The sequence below is a fragment of the Tetrao urogallus genome (genome assembly GCF_951394365.1).
Source record: "Tetrao urogallus genome assembly, chromosome: 6".
Classification (NCBI taxonomy): Eukaryota; Metazoa; Chordata; class Aves; order Galliformes; family Phasianidae; genus Tetrao; species Tetrao urogallus.
This window is the reverse complement of record NC_136819.1, coordinates 58,956,921-58,973,383: the sequence shown is the minus strand read 5'-3', so window position 1 is coordinate 58,973,383 and position 16,463 is coordinate 58,956,921. Positions and strand designations below refer to the sequence as shown.

At 44.7% G+C, this 16,463-nt stretch overlaps 1 protein-coding gene across 1 annotated transcript in view; it reads left to right on the top strand.

Annotated features, from left to right (window-relative positions):
* Window positions 1-16,463, top strand: part of FANCM (FA complementation group M) — a gene marked incomplete at its 5' end in the record, with an annotated part of 59,753 nt that overhangs the window by 21,062 nt on the left and 22,228 nt on the right. The window contains 9 exons of the mRNA XM_079537778.1: window positions 2,347-2,478; window positions 2,997-3,129; window positions 4,551-4,679; window positions 5,263-5,364; window positions 6,644-6,828; window positions 7,669-7,875; window positions 10,538-10,769; window positions 14,948-15,105; window positions 15,679-15,831. Of these exons, the coding sequence (XP_079393904.1) occupies window positions 2,347-2,478; window positions 2,997-3,129; window positions 4,551-4,679; window positions 5,263-5,364; window positions 6,644-6,828; window positions 7,669-7,875; window positions 10,538-10,769; window positions 14,948-15,105; window positions 15,679-15,831 (1,431 nt within the window). The remainder of the gene's footprint in view (window positions 1-2,346; window positions 2,479-2,996; window positions 3,130-4,550; window positions 4,680-5,262; window positions 5,365-6,643; window positions 6,829-7,668; window positions 7,876-10,537; window positions 10,770-14,947; window positions 15,106-15,678; window positions 15,832-16,463) is intronic.

The window sequence follows — 16,463 nt, the reverse complement described above, 5'->3', positions numbered from 1 at the left end:
TGGGAGCAAGAAGTGCTGTGCCGGTGGTATCCCACTAAAAAAAGGAGCAGTTCAGGCTTCTGGGTGGCTTTCTGTGTGTGTATGTATACATATGTGTGTATATGTATGTATATTCTACATTCTGTCTTTCTGATGGAAGGGGACCTTGGTGTACTGATGGACAGGCAGCTGAATATGAGCCAGCAGTGTGCCCAGGTGGCCAAGAAGGCCAGTGGCATCCTGGCTTGTGACAGGAATGCTGTGGTGAGCAGGACTGGGGAACTCCTGCCCTGTACTCAGCACTGGTGAGGCCTCACCTCGAGTTCTGGGTTCAGTTTTGGGCACCTCAGTACAGAAAGGACATGGAGGTGCTGGAGCAGGTGCAAAGAAGGGCAACAAGGCTGTGAAGGGCTTGGAGAATGTGGCCTATGGGGAGAGACTGAAGGAACTGGGGCTGTTTGGGCTGGGGAAAAGGAGGCTGAGGGGAGACCTTGCTGCTCTCTTCCAATACCTGAAAGGTGATTGCAGCAGAGCGGGGCTGGTCTCTTCTCACTGGTGAGCAGGTGAACAGGATGAGGGGAAATGGCCTCAAGTTGCAGCAGGGGAGGTTTAGGTTGGATATCAGGAAGCACTTCTTTGCAGAAAGGGCTGTGAAGCACTGCCATGGGCTGCCCAGGGAGGTGGTTGAGTCACCATCCCTGGATGTGCTTACAAACCGTTTGGATGTGGTGCTCAGGGCCGTGATGTTCTTAGAGTTGGGGTAGGATGGTTGGGCTGGGGTTGGACTCGATGATCCTTGATGTCTTTTCCAACCTGAGCAATTCTGTGACTCTGTGCTGTTCCTGTCCAAAGGCCCACGGCAGCCTGAGGTGCGCCGGTGTTTGGAATTTAGGCCGTGTTTCTATTATTTCTCAGCAGCCTTTATCTGTTGTAATCCGCTTAGCTGCCGACTGCAGAGAGTTGTTTTTGAAAGAGCTGTGGGCCCACAGCCAGCAGCATGGAAATTCCCCAGCGCGTTGTTTTCTCAGTTTAGCTTCTGCTTTCACAATTTTTCCTTTGCCCTATCACCGTTCTCTGTGTGCTTTTTGTTTCTTTGGGTGATTAATACCGCTGGAGTTGTGGTGGCAATCATTGCCTCTCCCTTTTCTCGGGATTTACCTCTTCGTGCCATGCAGGCACCGTACACAGAGCAAGAAGCTGAGGCAGCACCAAGCTATGAAAACAACCAAAGCAGCAGAGAGCAGTTAAAGTAAATGCTGCTGCTTGGCGGTGTATGAATAGTGCAGATATTAGTAATATTGGTGCAACTTGATGGGCTCTGAAAACCCAGTACAGCATGAAACGCACGCGGAGGACGAGCGGAGCGTTGTTACTTAGTGTTCAAACATGCATCACAGTTTTAAAATGGCTTTGGTTTTCATCTTAGGGTATTTCATCTTCAGAAACTGCAGACATACTTAAGTCAGCACTGTGTGTAGAATGAAAGAATGTCGCCGTTGGTTCAGTCAGACTCGATTTTCAGCAGGCTGGGAGAAGCAGCACAGGGGATAGGGGCTGTTAGGCTGCAGCTCTGCGCTGTGGTTGGGCTGAGCTGGGGCAGGCTGCAGCAGAGCAGGGAAGCACCGCATGCAGGTCAGGGGCTGCCTGCTGCCACGCAGGTCAGGGTGCCTTTGGCAGGCGTATCGTCGTGCCGTAGGACACCGAGTGCTTTGGGTTCTGCTCGCCAAGTGGGCTGGTGGATTGTAAGTCATTCTGCAGAGCAAATCTGATTACTCCAATTATTACAGTTAGCGCTCCTGCAAAGCTAAGTCTATATAAATAAATACATAAATAAGTCCTGACCGCAGAGGGCTGAGAAACAAAGAGGAAAAACAAGATTACGGTGAATTAGTGAAGGTCAGCTCCCTTGTTTCACCAATGTGGAAAGCAGGTACATGTGATGTGTAAAAATAAATTGCCTGCTGGCTGAGGGAAGCAGGGCAGCCTGTGTTGTGGGCCCGGCTGCTTTCTGCTCATCCCTTGCTGCTCACCTCTGCTCCCACCCCTGCCACACACACCTCCAACCTGGGCCGGTCGTCTGCTGGTGCTGGTTTGAGCATGTGGAGAAGGTTGGGGTTGGCAGCACGTGGAGGAGCTGCCATGGTGGGCACAGATCCGTAGGGAACCGCATTGTGGTAAAATACTGTGATGGTTGTGTCTGGTACACTAACAAGTTACTTTGAAACCACCTGGTTATGAACAATTCAACATTTCAAGTAAAGTAAATGAGTGATTTGCATCCTGCTGTACCAGAGATGTAAAAATAAAACTACTGCAGGAGGCTGAACATCTTTAACCTTCACATGTCTTGTATACTTCTGTTTGCAGGTGCTAGAAACGTTTGCTGGACGCCTGATCAAAATGGGGGTTTTAGCAAGGCGGGACATTCCCAGCCTCACCAAGTACCAGATAATTCTAGCGAGAGATCAGTACAGAAAAAACCCTTCTCCTCAAAACGTGGTAAGCGCCGTCATTTATTTCGTGTTATTAAACTCAGAAGTTAATCGTTTTAGTTAAACATTTACTACATTAAAGTAGTAAATAAAAAACAGCACTTCGGAGTTGATGAGGTTTTTTGGGGCATTTAGATTTCCAATGTAACATTCTGGTTTTAGCTTTGGAATAAAACAGGCCTACTTGCTCCACCGTTCCTGATTCTACTGTGGGAGAGTTAAAAAGAGAAGAAGCGCTTTTCCCAACTGGGATTGTTTTGAGAAATTGCTCTGTAGTTCATGGTGAGCAAAGTTGCACCTCCCTTCAAAATGCCATGACTGCACCTCTTGTCTGTCAGTTGTCATGGGGTGCCCAAGTCCTGTAACCTGCCTGCTGGAGGTCTGGGCAGGCAGACACTTGCTATGCATCGCTTTGTTCTTTGGCCCTGTTGCTCAGATGCTCATCTCGTATTTGTTGTAAGAATGGCAGTACGATTCCTGCTGTTTATCATCTCATGTAATGATGAGTTGGTTGTATTTTCACAGGGGATGCAGCAAGGCATAATTGAAGGAGATTTTGCGCTCTGTATCAGTTTATATCATGGTTATGAGCTGCTGCAGCAAATGGGAGTGCGATCGTTATTCATCTACCTTTGTGGAATTATGGATGGATCAAAAGGTGAGCTGTCTTCAGAAGCATCCTTCCTTTTTTTCCCACTGTTCCTCAATTAATTTACCTCATCTGTCTCGCTAGCTTTATACAAATCAATTAATATAACAAGTGGGTTGCAAGCCTAATTGGTGTTTGTTTTTCCTTTGACCCCCTAGGAATTGCATTAACTCAGCGTTACAGATGGGGTATATTTGGGAAAGCACGTGTATGTACAGCAGTAATTTTGAAAAAAAATAAGGCACAAAAAACAAACTAAGAGGCAGTAATACCTCAGGACAGACAGAGATAAAGTGCTAAACTGTTTAAGCCAAAATTGCTCGGTAAAGCAATTCTCCCAGTATTGAACTCCCCCTGTAGCAGAAGTTCTTAAAGCGTATGCATGATTCAAGCACCTTTGTCAGAAGATTATAAATGGGGGTACATCACACTAGAATTTCTATCCCAGCTGTGCAGGATCTCACATAGGGAGATATGAAGCTGCAGCTGGTTTGGTTCTGACATCTCTGCTGAGAAATTTCCACTTGGCAGTGTCAAACTGCAGTCTGTGTCAGGGAGGGGATGGTTTCAGCCGTGCAGAATGCCCTGGGATGAAGCTCTGTGGTCTCTTGCTTCGTTTTCGTTTGCATGTGTGTCATCTGGCCACGTAATTTGGGATAGCTTAGCCAGCACTTTGCCCAAAGCACTGCTTAATTAAAACGGCACTGCTTTGTCCTGTGTGTGACCCGAAGGTGTGCAGTGCCTATCACATACCACAGTGTCTGCAGAATGTCTGTTTATGCTGTGTGTGTGCTAATATATTGTCTTGTGAATTCTATGCTTCTGACCTTTTTACAGTTGATTTCAGGTTGTTGTTCTCTGATGGCACAGAGCTCCTGTTGGTGCTGGGGAGCACTTCATGTGCTTCCTCAATTCTCAGACCCCTCAAATTCACATCTGCTGTTAAAAGATGACAGAGGGAAAATATTTTTAGTAACTGGTTTTTCTGCTCTGCATTTGGTACGTTTGCTTTCTGATTTGAATAGAACAAAATTCTTTTCTGCACTGTCAGAAAGTCATCCCAGAGACTTGTTGGTTTGTTAGTTTGAGCTTTTAAACGAGGTTTCTTTCTTGTCAGTTGGTTAAAAAAAAACCCACAGCATTTCTGGACAGCTTTCTTCCTGCTGAATGGTTGAGGTAGGAGCTTTCAGTTTACCCAGGCACCCCAGGCTTCTGTTCCTACAAATAGTTTTCATCCTTCAGATCTCCAGTGGCATTTTCCCTGAGAAAATACCGACTCTAAACAACGTTTGCTGTATTTCCTAAGCCAACTTATGGCACTTAGCTCTTGAAAGGAGTTCACTGCTTTTGAGAAGTTTATCTTTTGGACTGCAAAAGTGAGATTTGCTCTGGAGTCTGAATGCTGAGGTGTTTTAACTTCTTTTGCACAGGATTAACTCGTACAAAGAATGAACTTGGTCGCAATGAGGACTTCATGAGGCTGTACCAGCAGCTGGCAGACATGTTCTCAGACATGTGTCAGACTTCAGCAAATGGAAATCTTCACAAGAGTAGAACAGGTTGGTGTTTCCCCTTTAGGGACAGGATATTTACTTTCTGTTTAATGGAAACACTGAGTATTTCTGCACAGTTTGTAGATGCAGGAAGCTGTGCATTTTGATACACCTGGCTATATAGTTCTTTATTTGAGATCAGTTTCTCCAGACTCTTTGTGGTGTTTCCCATCTCTCGGTGGGTTTAGCTACCTTCCCATGAGTGCTGTGCATTTGAAGTTTTTAATTTGATTTCAAATGAAAGGTTGAAATATTATGCTTTGGCTGTATACCTTTCACACTGTGACTGTGACATGATAACAGCATGCTTTAAAAAACTGGATTTAACAAACATACTTCAGTAAGTAGTTCACTTCAGTTTTTGTTTAGGTGAATGCAGTGAGTGCAGGCACCAGGAATCTGTATGCCTGACTTGGGGGTTGGAGCTTGATGATCCTTGAGGTCCCTTCCAACCCAAACCATTCTGTGACTCTGTGATACTGGAGAACTGTAGCAGGAGAAAAGGAGAAAAGCAGGAGAACTTCACTGAATCTTTATAGTTGTGGCAGCTTCATTTATATCTCTAATTGCTTTCTGTCTTTTTTTTCAGTGTCTGAAAATAAAAAGGAATTTATTTACAGTCACCCAAAATTAAAGAAATTGGAGGAAATAGTAATAGAGCACTTCAAGTCCTGGAAGATGGGATGTTCTGGTAAGTGCTGACAGCTCAAAGAAAAAGGAGTGAACAGTTGAAGCTGTTGACAGAAATGAACAGAAGAGCCCTCTGATTTCATTTGTTCAGGTGTTTCTTGTAGGCAGGCTGTTCTGGTGGGTACTGTGCTAAGGAAATTAATTGGCTACAGGCTTGTGCTCTAGATTGTGTTTCACTGCAGATTACCTGGTCTGTTGATGGATATTCATAAGAAATTTGATGAACTCTAATAGAGCATTGAAATGCAGTTGAAGTTTTTGAAGGGAGACAGCTTTGGCCTCGTCGCACTAGGAAAGATGCTGTTGTTGTCTCGCTGCTGAGCCTTGTGCTCTAAAAGTATCCCTATGTGATTTAAAATAAAGTATTAAAAAGAGAAGTGTCTAGGAGGCACATTTTGTCTCTGTGTAGCATGAAGATATGCTTTTGGTTAAAGGCACCTTGCTAAGAAACCTAATACAGGTGCAGGTCTTTCTGCCTTTGCTTTGAAGCAGAGCTTGTCTTTGCCACAGAGCTGGGAGATACAAGTGATTGTGACGGAAGAACATTCAGAAGCAAAAGAGTAAGAGAGCAAGGGAAGGTTTTGAACCTTTCTGCTGTCATGGGGTTCCTGTGCTGTAGAGGCAGGTGTGGCTTGGGGCAGTAAGTCACAGAAAGCTGTTACACATCCCTGCACTGCACCATGCTCTGTGCTGGACTGCTGCTGTGCTGCTGTTCACTGCTATGCCCAGCTGACTTTGTTTTGCTCTGGACTCTGCAGTGAAGTCCCGAAGTCATGTTGTACGCTCCTCGGAAGAAGGCATCTTTCATGTTATTTCAAGATACTTGCCACCAAACTTGAGCCTTTCAAAGCAGCATTAATAACATTACCTCAGACATCAGCCATTCTCACTAGAGTTGGTGCAAATTCTCCAAAATTTGAATGCTGCTTCGATTCCAGAGAGGAATTGTTGGAGCAGGTCTATGTGGGAGCGTTTTCTGGGAATTTCAGGTTAGCCTAAGGAGGCTGAAGGGCTCATAATTAACTGTTTGCTCCACTGTTGATTTTTTTTAATTAACTTAACTGTTTTTGTTGGTTTTTTTAGTTATTTTAAAAATAATTTTGTTGAAATAAAATTTATTTGAAAAATCAAAATGCCATATAGGTGAAGGGTATCTTGTGATTGTTGACTCAGATGAGAGCTGTGAGTGTGTAACTTGTGGGATGTCCTCTGTTTTTGGGGAGATCTTTGCTTTTGTATCACTTATAGAAGTATTTTTCTGCCTTTCTTTAATTAAACAGATCAAACCACTTCTGGAAGCACACCTGTGGACACCAGGGTGATGATCTTCTCATCATTTCGGGATAGTGTGCAAGAAATTGCAGAAATGCTGTCCCGGTTCAGCCCAGTTGTTAGAGTGATGACTTTTGTTGGGCACGCCACAGGAAAGAGCACAAAGGGCTTCACCCAAAAGGAGCAGCTGGAGGTAAGCAGCTGAATCTTGAAGTTGGAAGTATTTATAAGGAACATTAATTGTATAAATTAAGATATTGTTATTAATATGGGTTGCGTGGTGATGACTGAGACGTCAGATGTCGTTGATAAATTCCTAGGTGGTTCAATTGCTTTCAGATTATCCAAAACTACACTCACTAAACAGAATGTAAATGGCTGTTTACAAGGTGTACAGTGACAGGGCAAGGGGAATGGTTTTAAAGTGGGACAGGGGAGGTTTGGGTTGGATCTGAGGAGGAAGTTTTTGAGCCAGAGGGTGGTGAGGCACTGGCACAGGTTGCCCAAGGAGGCTGTGGATGCCCCATCCCTGCAGGCATCCAAGGCCAGGCTGGATGTGGCTCTGGGCAGCCTGGGCTGCTGGTTGGCGACCTGCACACAGCAGGGGGTTGGAGCTGGATGAGCACTGTGCTCCTGTGCAACCCAGGCCATGCTGTGATTCTATGATCAAACATAAATACTTGCTTTGGGGATTTTTTTTCCTCGTAGATAGGAAAATAAGATGTATCTTTAAGTTTTGATGGAGCAGAGTTTTAAAAAAATAATAATTGAAAGGCTTGGAAGATCAATTTTAGAAAAATACCATGGTTAGAGTCAGAATAAGGTGTTCTTTTTGGTTTAGAATTGAAGGGCTGCGCTGATAGTATTAGTGTGTGATATTTGATCACAATGAAGGAATCAACACATTCGGGAAGACTGACTGAGTTTTGTAGGTTTAAAATATAAATTTATTTCTTTTTCAAAACCTGGCTGAACCTGGAAGCGTGCATGAGGGGCCTCCAGGCTAACCTGTGAAATCCATTCCTTTCTTCAGGTGGTAAAACGCTTCCGCGAGGGTGGCTATAACACCCTGGTGTCTACGTGCGTGGGAGAAGAAGGTTTGGACATTGGGGAAGTCGATCTCATCATCTGCTTTGATGCCCAGAAGAGCCCAATCCGGCTGGTGCAGCGCATGGGGCGCACGGGGCGGCAGCGGCAGGGCCGGGTCGTCGTCATCCTCGCCGAGGGGCGCGAGGAGCGGGTGAGCGTGAGCTGCATCCTCACTGGGAGGCATGGGGGGCTTGGATTGGAACGGGGCGCTTGTGTTAGGAGTTGGGCTGCGTGGGAGTGCTCTCAGCAATGTCTTGTTTGACCGCGCTGGAAGGTATCGTGGCCTACGGCATCAGAAAATGCGTGTGCTTGCTCAGTGCTAAGGGCTTTGACTTTCAGGTTGGATATATTAGGAAAAATTTCTTCTCTGTGAGAGCGGTGCTGCAGTGGCACAGCTGGGGTGGGGTCACCATCCCTGGAGGCGTCCCAGAGCCGTGGGGATGTGGCACTGAGGGATGTGGGCAGTGGGATGGTGGGGTGGGCTGGGGTTGGGCTTGGGGATCTCGGAGCTGTTCCCCAGCATTCATGATTGTGTGATTGGAAGCCTTTGTTGTTAAAAGCGCTTAGTTTGTCCATGATGAACTGAGATGCAGAAAGCACAGGGTTTTTTTGCCAAGGGTAGGGGACAGACTGAGGAAAAGATGAGAATGCAGTGCTGTGGGCTGGGGCTGGAAGTGCCTCGCTCTGAGCTGCTGACGCACCGCGCTCTCAGAGCAGTGCTTAGTGGCAGCAGCTTGCGTATGAGGTCTGAAGAGATCAGCTTAAGTGGAAATCTACTTTTGCTAAATTCCTGAATCTCAGCACTCAGCTCTGAGTACAGTTAATCTTCTCTGAGTGCCGGCTGCCCCTTGGGAAACAAATGTACCTGGGAGAGCTAAGCTGAGAGCTGGGAACTGATCTTCAGCTGTACCAGCAGCCTGACCAGGGTCAGCCCACAGCTGCATGACCACGGGCTTGGGACCCGAGATGACACAGTAGTGCTTAGGTGGGAGAAAGCCTGGCAATCCCTGGGGCAGCTCTCTTTGGTCAGATTGGTCGCAGCGTGAAATGAAGCTGCACTTTCACATTTTCACCTTGCAACATCATCTTGAATGCCAGGCATTTGTAGGCTTTATCGCTGTTCTGGCTGAAAATGGATTTTGTTGTTTGTTGTTTGGTTTCATTTAGTCGCTTGGCTGGTTCTCAGGTGGGTTGGCTTTCATGAAGGTGAAGTTTAAGATCTTTGTAAGCTAATTGCAAAGCCCAGGTTTCAGAGTCTTACTAATATTTGATCTGTTCCTATCAACAATGTACCTCTGATTTAGATTTGTAGGTAGCTGGAATTTAATTGGTCAAAAGGGTCCTGTCTGAGGGGGGGAGAAAGGGGGAAGCATATTTGAAGGGAAGAGAGTTTAAAATGGAGGTGAATGGTATTTGTAAAGAGATGTTTTCTTATGTTGCTCATGAAGACTGAAGGTTCCACTCTCTGATGGGATATTGATATAATCCCTTGAATTCCTTGACGTTTCCCTTAAGCAGTTGTATTTCTACAGAGTTCTCCTGTGTTACTCAAAAATCTTGCTCAAATTTTGTTCCATAAAACAACTTTTTTAACCTATGCTGGGATCCCAGCGTTTAACAGAATGCCTGTGGGCAGCTTAATGAAGCTCACCATAGCACCTTCCAGCTTTATTCAGGGAGCATCTCCTTGTGTCCATCCTTTCGAGTCCTGGTTTCCAACTGGAGCTGTCAAAAGAACGTTGCTGCTGCCCTGCCTCCAGCAGTGCTCAGAGCAGTGTTTGAGGGCAAGAGATGTGCTGTGGGAACTGGATTCATGCCTTACTTTCTCCATTCTCATCTTGGTTTCTCTGTTGTGCAATGAAAGGAAGTGTAATTAAAAGGCCTTGAAGCACGTATGATAGTAACTAATGACTTTATACCTTAATTTGCTTGACCTCCTTTCATTCTGATGTAATCCAGTTTACATCATCCCTGTATCTATTGTAGATGGCAGATTCCTCCAGGCAAGAGCTGTATTTCTTGCAAGCGTTGTGCCTACTTCTGGCCGTCTGACAGAATGTAAACAGCTGCATGTTGTGTTTGTGTTTTGTCTTATTTGTAGTCAGGAGTTTTAAGGCATGCCTGCAATTTAGAGAACAGTCACTGTTCTTTGGTGCCTCTTAGATTCTTACTCTGCTTTGCACGTCTTGCATGGGTACAAAGAGATGATAGTTCAAATTTACTTTGACTGATGTGTGTTATTGTGGAAGCTTTTGAAAAAGAAGGAATTAAAAGGACTCGCAAGTTATTTCTGATGTAACCATGATCAGATTGTCTGTGGAACTGCACTGCTTTATGTTTTCTTCAAATCCTGTTGCTCTGCTGTGGTTCCCATGGTGTGGATGCATGCTGCCAGCCCTGAACTTGCGGGTCAAGAACATGAACGCAGCATTTTGTTGACCTAACTGGCCATCGTGATTTGTTTTATCTGCATTTGAGGAGGAAAAGGGCCAGTGATAGAAATGCATTACAGTACGTTCCAAAACACGGGGAGCTCCGTAATCACACCAGGGAGAACTTCTGCTGTGAGAGTGGCAGAGCGCTGGACAGGCTGCCCAGAGGGGTTGTGGAGCATTCTCTGGAGATATTCCAGACCCAACTGGATGCCCGTGTGTGCAACGTGCTCTGACAGGAGGTTGAGCTGCGTGATCTCCAGAGGGCCCTTCCAACCCCTGCTATTGTGTGGAAGACCTCACAGACACTCAGGTGTTCTTTTGCTTTTGATCGAGCCCTGTGCGTTTCAGCAACGTATGACGTTTTCCTTTCTCTTACAGACTTACAATCAAAGCCAGTCCAACAAAAGAAACATCCAGAAAGCTATTTCAGGAAACAAAATGCTTCATTTTTACCAGCACAGCCCACGGATGATTCCAGAAGGCATAAATCCAGAGCTGCACCGAATGTTTATTACTGCTGAAAAATACGAACCGAGCGATTCAAGAAAGCTTTCCAGAGGGAGACCTAGTTCTCTCCACCATAAATCTGCTCTCTTCTCCTGTGTCACTGGTAAGAGGATTATGGTGTTTTCTGTAAGCACTCTGCAAGCTGCTGTATCATGTTGTTATCTTACAGCATATCAAAAGTGCCTGCTCACATCGGTTTGGGTCTAGAGCAGAAGTGCCCTTCTAACAGCTGTAACCTTGCAGCTGTGTTATTCTGCTTCGATGCTGCCTTCTTTTTCTTCAACATCCTCACATCACAGTCCTGCCTTTAAATGTCTGTCCTTCATATCAGATCTTTGTTTCATCCTTCTCCATAGAGCTTCCCATAGAGTCAATGACTGAGGGTCAGAAACTTGAGCTACAAGAAGCAGAAGCAAACGTTAATGTCTGCTGAAGGCTTCTGATACGCCTGTGTCAGCTGGCATGCTGGTCACCAAGTGTTTGGTGATAAATCTGTACTGGATTTAGGCTGGAGCTGTGATGTCTAGGCTTGATGCTTCTATTAATACAGGAAAGAGATCTTTTATACTGCTGGAAATTACAGTGAAACAGAAGTGCTTGAAAACTAGAGAATGTTAAGGGATGAAAGGGAGAAAGCAAGAACAGGATGCTTGGACCCCCCGAGTCCCTTCCAACTTCAACCATTCTGTAATTTCTTTTGTGATTTATAATTGCAAAAACTTGTGGAGGAAAATGAGTTTTAAAGAGAAATGGCTCCTTAGGTGGTTCACTGACATGGCACTGGCATAAGATTACAAGATAGATGAAACAGCTAATTGTTACAAATACTTGGAAATCATTCACAATCTCTTTTATTAGGTGCTTTCAGTACCTTAAGGACCAACAGCAAATGCCCTGAAGGAAGAAGCTTCTGAAAGACTTGAGAAACTTTATCTTTCAGTATCCAAGTAGTTACACTTAAAGTGTATTTGTGGATTTTAAGCACTTCTGAACGCAGAATTTCTTATTATCAAGAAGCCTGAACTTCTTGATGTGGGGAAGATATGGGGAAGCAAGCTACAAGATCGTGCAGAAATTATCAGTTTCCTCTTTGGCTGCGAAACAGTTTCCCATTTCAGCATCCTTCATGGGAGAAATGTGAAGGAGAAGGATCAGTATCAGTAAATCAGTCTGCACATACCATCCTCAGCCTCACCTCTCTGTGAGTCTGCCTTGCTGCAGGCACAGCCATGATGCTCCTCCTGATCACTTTTTTCCATGCCTCTGTAAGGTGTGCTTATCTGGGCTTTGCACACAACCCAGGCGGCACCCAGTAAGGAAAAACAAGGGTGGTATAAAAAGATAGAGCAGAACAAAATGTGGAATTAATCACTGTAGAAAATCTGGACGTCTGTCCTAGAAAATAGGACCAAGAGGCACAAGGTGCACAGAGCAGATAATTGGCTGAACATGTTTCCTGCTGAGGGAATAGCACTCGGCAGGCTGCAATAATTACCAGGTTCCTTTTGTGCAAAGTAGGTTAGCAGCAGCCACAGCTGAAATACATTGTGTAGGTGGTGATCTGTCCCTGGCTGAAGATGGATGGGATTGACTGCCTGTCTCGCAAACAAGTGCTACAAGAGTGTAAATTACTGATACTTTCTTCATACTGAGCACCAGCTTTGTGTTCCAGTTCCCTTCGTTACTGTATGAAGCAGTGCCTGCTGCCAGTGCAAATGATATTCAAGGCAAATCTCAAAAAGAAGAGTAAGCTCTTTAATTTTTTGCATTTTCTCCTTCTTATCCAAGTGTTCCCTTCTACGTTGGAAAGTTGAAGGTGGAAGCTGTAATGAACATTGCGTATGTTCTCATTTATCCTTCCTTGCTTTTCACTTGTTCTTGGGGTTCATTTGGTGTTTGGCTACCTTCAGTCTGCTTCATGTTCCTTCCCTGTTTGACAGCAACTACACTTCATAGGAAAAGAAGGCTTTGAATGCCAACTTCAGCTCCTGCTTTCCTCCCTTAGCCTGAGGCGTCCAAGTGTTTGGATCAGACGACTGGGGCATTTCTCCATGCTGTATGGAATTGTTGTTTCTGGAGAAGGGAAGAGTTGAGCAGCCTGTAAGTCAGGCATTAATCTGTGCTCTCTGCAAGCCAAGGGGATTCCCTTCCATTCTCCTCTCTCACGGAGACCTGTTGTGTGTTTTGCCATGCACAGAGTACGTTGTATTGCCCAAAAAGTTTGTTCTGCTCAGGAACAGAAATGTAATAGCTCGGTTACTGGGCACAGAGCTTTGCAAAGTAGCTGTTACTGAATGCTGCAAGCTGTTGGAGGCCTTCCTGCCTATGTGACCTTGGACAGTAGGATCCCTGTGCATTACTTGGGCAGATGGTATTACAGGATCCTCTTGCTTTGTCAGAACGAGTCACTCTCTGGATCTGTAACAGGAAAACTGAAGTCATCTGTTGTTCTCATTGTTTCCTTTAATGTGTCTGGATGACATGTTCATCACCTGAACTGTTACAGAAGGTTCTGGTACGCTCTTTGGATAACCATCTTCAAGAGCAGCCAGAGCTATCTCAAACCAGATCTGTTTGCCTGGGAAGGTTTTTGCTGATGCCTGCTATTTCCCATCTAGCAATTTGCTGTTTGGAAGTGCCTCCTTGATTCCTTGGCAGGCAGCTCTCTTCTTGGATGTGAAGACATGTCTGAAGCAGGGCAGTGGAACTCTCTTTGGACTGGCTGTTAGGCTTTAAATGGGACTCCTCTTCCTGGCCTTTCCTTTATTCCTTGCCCAGACAACAATGTTCAGAGCTCCACACTGATTCAAGACTGAAGTACTGTCTTGGTGTGTGGCTGTGGATAGTTACTGCTCAAGCAAACCTAAAACTTAGCTGTTCTTATAAATAACAGAAGGCTATGAGGTAGACTATGAGGTAGATAAGTGTTTCTTTGATTTTCGTTTCCTACAGGTCTCTGTTCCTCCCTGAACTGGGTCCCTGAACTGTATGGTAGTTACAAATGAGTCTAACAACTCCTAGGCTTGGGTCAAAAATGTTCTAGTAGCAGTAATAATCTTCTGGTTTTTTTTTGTTTGTTTAGTTTTTTAACCGTAGTCTTAATAATGTCATTGTTGGTTAGATCTTTTCCAGCTGTGAAAGTCTCAAGAGGAATTGAGGCTTGTACTCAGAATTTCAGGGGACCTGGTATTGAGTCTCACGTGCTTCCATGGAGATGTGTTCTTTGGCAGTGGTACTGTGAGAGGACTGGAAGGTGCAGGCTGATTCCTCTTGCACAGTGTTAGCTCAGCACAGGGTGCTGCCTGCCTCTTCTTCCCAAATCCAGTCTCAGGGCGGTTGTCAAATCAGCTGGAGTTTTCTCCAAGCTTCAAGCAGTCACATTAACTGCTCTTGACAGCAGTGCTTCCTATGTTCCTTTGCTGTTTGCACTGAGGGCTGCTGGGGTTCAAGCGTTTTTATTGCATACAGCTGCCAAAGCGTGGAGTGGTTGCATTGAGGCTTGCTGTCAGACTGCTGCAGTAACTTGGTTTCCTTCTCTGAGCCAAGCAGCACCAGGGCCTTGTCTTCAGTCAGCTGCAACACAAACACCTACCTGGCTTTCATCTGGCATTGATGCTCACAGATGCCCCATGCTTCCCACTTGGTGTTATGAGCATCTGCACAGCTAACAAGCCCTCTGCTTCCTCTGTTTCTTCCTGGGAAATTTTCATAACACTTTTGTTTCTGTCCTCTTGCTCATCCACATGTCCTGAACGGCTTAAAATAGAAAACAGATCTAGTCAAGAAATGACTAAGAAATATTTTTGGCATAACAAAATAATGTTGCTTTCCAATATTCCAAGAGTAACTTAAACAAACAAGGTATAGCACTTCCCCAAGCTTATTTGCAGTTTGTCCCTGCAATTGCATTTACAAATCACTGAGAATTACATTTACAAATTCAAGCCAAATGCTTTCCCTGTTTGCTGTATTGTCTTCAAGGCCAGCTGGTGTTTGAATGAATGTCCCTGTACTTGTGTCTGCCAATGTTTCTTTATAGGAGGCCTTTCCCAAAACAATCCATAGATGGGACCATAATTATAACATGTACAGATATCTGGTTTGATGTTTTGTTTCTGACAGCAGATTGTCTGTGTTTGATTTTACTTGTGGCAAAAAGGAGCAGCAAAAAGGAGGTATTTTCTTCTGGCTGGTACTATACAAAGTTTTTTCTTTATCTTTCTATGTATCACTTTTCTTACAGTATGTAATATTTTCCCCTTGTTTTTTCCCCCCTTCCAGATCGAAAGGAAATGCATTGTGGTGAGAATTGGTCTCTGTCACCTGAGCAATTTGAAATATGGGACAGACTGTACAGACTTAAAGAAGATGATGGAGTGAAGCAGCCAATACTGCCTGACACTCGGTTTGAAACCTTAGAAAACCTGGACGAGACATCAGTGAGTTTAACCTCAATGTAATGCGTGTTTGGCATTGGGCCTAATGGAAACACCGAGTAACAGAGTTACCCATGAGTTTGAAGGATGCCTGTCTTAAAAAGGCAATTTTGAGAATTTCCCTTAGGTTTTTGAAGATAAGGATTTAGGAATTTGATGTTTGAAATAAATCCATTAAAAACAGGGGGAAAAGCCCCACGTGGTATGCAGTAAGATGTCTTCTGCTTCTGAGACATTCTAGCAGGATGCTGTATTCATGATGGCATTGTATCACAGTTTTTCCTTCCCTTCTTTATATAACAGTGCGACTGGTGAAAAACTCAAGTTGTACAAGCACTTCATTCAGGGGAGAAAACAGGAATTACTTTGTCATTTCACTGCTTAAAGCACCCTGTACTTCATCAGCAGCTCTGGCAACATAAAGCCTGTGATTTTTTTGTTTCCCACCAGACTTCAGCATTTGTGACAATATTCTTTCCTGCGCTCAGAGTAGTTATTGTCCTTGACAGAGAAGTAGGCACTGGATTTGCTAAACAATCTCCTGACTAAAATCTCCTTGCCAATCTTAAACTGCAGAAGCCTGAAGAGGAGGCAGTGCATAAGCTGTCCTTGTCTGAGTGGAGTATTTGGCAGAATCGCCCTTTTCCTACAAGTATGGTTGACCACTCCGACCGCTGCCACCATTTTATCAGCGTTATGGAAATGATAGAAGTGATGAGACAAGAACAGGTAAGGTGTTTGCATTCGAAAACGCACGTGAGTGTGCAATGCACAGTTAGAATGCTTAAATAATGAGCTCTCTCATTCTGTGTAGTCAGTGTGCAAAGTCACTACAAGCAATACTAGCACTATTCCAGGATGTAATGGGAATTGCAGATAGGTTTGTAACATCACAGAATCACAGAACAGTTAAAGCTAGAGGTCCCTCTGCTCCTTCTCTGCCCCAGCAGTGTTGCCCAGTGCTATGCATGGCTTTTGGACATCTCCAAAGAGAGACCTGCTGTGCCAGTGTGCTGGCTCCTGCACAGCACTGAAATACTTCCTGATATTCAGAAGAAACATATTGTGCTCCACGTTGAGCCCATTGCCTCTTTTCCTGGCACTGGGCACCACTGACAAGAGCCTGGTTCCATCCTCCCTGCACGTATGTATGGGCATTGAGGAGATCCCCTGAGCCTCCTCTGCTTCAAGCTGAAATGAATCCTGTATGTGCATTAAAGGCATCTCATAAAAATGATTTCCACGTTTTAAGACAGGTGTGTTTTGAGGCTTTCTGTTTTCTGTAAAAGCTCTAATTAAAAATCTAATCACTCCTAAGAATTAAAGGAGAAGATGAGGGTACTCAGCAAACGTGATGAAAA